This window comes from Sitophilus oryzae, unplaced genomic scaffold, assembly GCF_002938485.1.
Source record: "Sitophilus oryzae breed Bouriz unplaced genomic scaffold, Soryzae_2.0 scaffold_1745_pilon_pilon, whole genome shotgun sequence".
NCBI classification, from domain to species: domain Eukaryota; kingdom Metazoa; phylum Arthropoda; class Insecta; order Coleoptera; family Curculionidae; genus Sitophilus; species Sitophilus oryzae.
The window spans coordinates 1209467-1213035 of NW_022146441.1; the positions used below are offsets into that span (position 1 = coordinate 1209467).

General features: G+C 33.0%; 1 protein-coding gene across 1 annotated transcript; it reads left to right on the plus strand.

The window, feature by feature from the left end:
- Window positions 1-3155, plus strand: LOC115882008 (pupal cuticle protein 20-like). The gene is made up of 5 exons (XM_030899819.1): window positions 1-205; window positions 468-633; window positions 2270-2417; window positions 2475-2641; window positions 2822-3155. The coding sequence occupies exons 1-5, from the start codon at window positions 197-199 to the stop codon at window positions 3055-3057; spliced, it is 726 nt and encodes a 241-aa protein (XP_030755679.1). The 5' UTR covers window positions 1-196; the 3' UTR covers window positions 3058-3155.
- The last annotated feature ends 414 nt before the right edge of the window (window positions 3156-3569 follow it).

A 3569-nucleotide genomic window follows, 5' to 3' on the forward strand; every position in this document is an offset into this window, starting at 1 on the left:
ATGAAGTCCTTGCATATCGTGCGTAATTGCTCCCAAATATTAATCGTATCATCTCGCAGAATGAAAAAAAATTGTAATGGATTCACCTTTCATATAAATACGGCATCTTCTTCAGGCAAGGCATCACAAATTGTTTGGTCTTCTTAAGATAATATTAGAGGTTTTGAAAATAAATTTGTGTTTTATATTAGTCAAAATGAAAGTGGTAAGTTATTTTTGATAAAAACTATAGCAGCTATATCCCTGATTTTGGGCATGGTATTCACTCCAAATTTTGCGTTGGTGGTGCAGAAGTTAACTCACTAAAATATGGTATGGATCCTATGCCCAGAACCGGAGATTATATAGATATACAGGGTGTCCCACGCTGATCTTGCATTAGATGGTTCTAGAGAACTAAAATACCTAGATACCTTTTTGTTTAAAGTATTTAATGTTTATCTAGAGCTTCTTTATATTTTTTTCAGCTAATTTGTTCACTAATGGTTACTTGTGCTCTTGGAGCAAGATTGGACAACACATATTTACCCCCTGCAGGTGCTAGAACTGCAGGCGGCAGTTCAAGCTTCCTTTCAACACCAACCTTTGCAGGAAGTTCTTCAGGTTTCAGATCATCTGGTTCAGCATTTTCTGGTAAATATATATTTACATCTAAGTTTGTTCCATCCCATACGTTCCTCTGTTAATATTCTTATCCGAAGGGTAAGAATATACTTACTGAAGCCAACTAAAATACTTATTGAAAATTAAACTTTGCTTGCATATTTAACAAGCATTTTAAGAACAAAAACTTGTTTTTTATTTTATTTTCTTAATAAATATGCTTTTAACGGGCTTAATAATAGCATTAAAAGCGAACAAAAGCTACGAGCAAACCATCTTAGCAAAAATAACTGGATAATATCGACGGAAATATAATTTATCCTTAATAAGAGCGACTTAACTTGAAAGAAGTTAGTTATTCTTAGAATTTCCGTTCCTTCTAAGGGAGTTTATTAAATTGATCCCCGATCAATCAGCTCGGGGTACTAGGGATGGGGTGATGCGGATATTATAAAATATATCGATATATTAATTTAATTTTTAAAATATCTAGATTATATAAATAGTATATTCTGCAGATAAAATTAAGTAAAAAAGTTCGTATAAATGTATGCCTTAAAATGTTTAGTTTCGGAGATACAGGGTGTAGAAGTTCTGTTTTTATTTCGATTTTTTCAAAATAATTTCTGAAGTAACGTCAATATTTGGATGAAAATTGGAGCCTGGGAGTTTTTTGACATGAGAAATTTGATTTTGATGTCAATATGGCGCCACCTACATGTGTTTTAACTGTTTTGAAGAGTTATAACTTCTCCCTATCCGTATACCTGACTACTGCGTGAAAAAAATATTGTCATGACTTTTTACGTAAAAAATGTCTCTTGCTAAAAGACACGAGCAACCGTTCTCAAGATATTTAGAATGGAAATAGTAAATACATGTCATTATTGACAAAAAATAAACATGTTAAGTAGATAGTCATTTGACTTAAATGGTAAATTTGGGAACTGTTTATTTTTTTTTAATTAATCATAAATTTTTCTTCGAAAAAATGATGATAAAACAGTTTTTGTTGAACTTTTGGCACAGAAACATTTCAAATTTATGATTTCAGTCTAACAGTTATAGGACTACCCTGTATATTAGTATCGATATAATTGATACATCCCTAACTAGCACCTACATGTTTCTGGATTTTCGAAAGCTGGAAACTTGGCAACTGCGCCTTTCCAACCGACGACGTCGAGGCAAGCGGAAAAATTTAATAAAGATCCAAAATAATAAGGAAAATATTTCTTATTTCCTTGTTGATTTATCGGTTGTTTTCCTTTTGAATAACTAACAGAGATCGTTAGAGCTCCAGATATTTTCTTATTAAATTTCCAATGGTTTTCAAGTTCGGTATATAGATTTTAGAAAATTTCATGGTACGCGAAGGAAATATATTATAGTGAACTAATAACTAGCGATGGGAACTATCGAATGAATTAGACTATCGAATGGTTAATGAATGAATGATTTCAACTATCGAATGGTTTTATTCGAATAAAATCATTCATTCATTTGTAAACTAAAGCATATGTGACAACCTCGCCGTGCGACTAAATGGTTATCGTTGAGCCACGACTATCGAATGCGTTCTTCAGAAGATGTGGATATGTGGATAAGCAATAATATACTTCCTTAATATTTTTATTATAACGATTAATCTAATCTTGATTTCCAGGCATATCTCCCGCAACATCTTATGGCGCACCATCATTCGGGGGTTCCCCAACACAATACAGTGGTGCCAGTTCATACTCCACCGGTCCCCAGTTCAGGATTTTGAAGTTTGACAGCCAAAATCCCGGAGACGGAAGCTACAGATTCGAGTAAAGTATTTAAATCGATTTTAATGACTTTTTTTAAAATTATTTTGTGTTTTGCAGTTACGAAACTGAGAATCAGATAAGTCAGCATGAAGCTGGTGAAGTTAGGAACGCAGGAAGTGACCAAGCTTCGAGTGTTGTAAGAGGAAGCTACTCGTATACTGCCCCAGATGGTCAGCATATTACTGTAAACTATGTGGCTGACGAGAATGGGTTCAGACCAGAAGGTATATTAAAAAACTTAAGAGAAAGTAGCAAAATAAGCGTTCGGCATTTAACGTTTTATGTAAAACTTCAAAAAAGAATTTCTGTTCTGTCTTCACAGATTTATATAATTCGCATAAAAGAACTTACGTCATTATATTCGATGATTCCTTTTTGTATTTCTACTAATTTTTCTATTCTAGGAGCCCATTTGCCAACCCCACCACCCATTCCAGAAGATATCCAGAAATCTCTAGCCACCAACGCTGCCAGCTCTTCAGGAAGCTACCAATACCCTTCAGGAGGTTATTCAGATTCTGGAGCATACGACGGTGTAGAGATAAGCGCTGCAAGAAGTACATTTTCCTCTGGACAAGCTTCCGGCAGGCAGTATCTCCCCCCTACTGTAGCCAGAGCTGGTCAAGGGTATAGATATTAATCTGGATCATAGTGAAATGTAGAAAAATCAATAATAAATTGTAGTTAAAACAGGAATTTTCGATACATAATTTTGTTGGTGCTGTATATAAAAGAAAATAAGACTCAATAAATAAAGTTTGAGATAATAAATTCCGAGTTTTCTTTATTGGTTTCAAAGTTTAGTTTATTGAAGATGGCTGAGATATTTTGTAAGAACCTCGCCTGGTTTGGTATAATAAAGATTCTTTGAAAGATAATAAAGCAGAGAATAAGAAAATTCGGTAGTGTTTTAGTAATTTTATAAATAGAATACTGGGTGGGTGTTATTTTAGTTAAACTTAATATTTAATTTTTCATCTTATCGTGAGTTGATGTTGAACAGGAACAAGTCAGGAACATTTTTTAAAGAAAACATGAAAAACAAGACAAGTAATCGTGAATGTTTTGTAAGCTATAAAAATATAAATATTGATTTTTTTTTAAAAGGGTTTTACCTTTTTTTATATATTTTAATGAAAAATTTATCCATTC

Excerpts from the sequence above, each read along its gene's own strand:
- LOC115882008 (XM_030899819.1), top strand. Across the intron at positions 634-2,269 it reads ATCTGGTTCAGCATTTTCTG|GCATATCTCCCGCAACATCT; the intron begins GTAAATATATAT and ends CTTGATTTCCAG. Across the intron at positions 2,642-2,821 it reads GAATGGGTTCAGACCAGAAG|GAGCCCATTTGCCAACCCCA; the intron begins GTATATTAAAAA and ends TTTCTATTCTAG.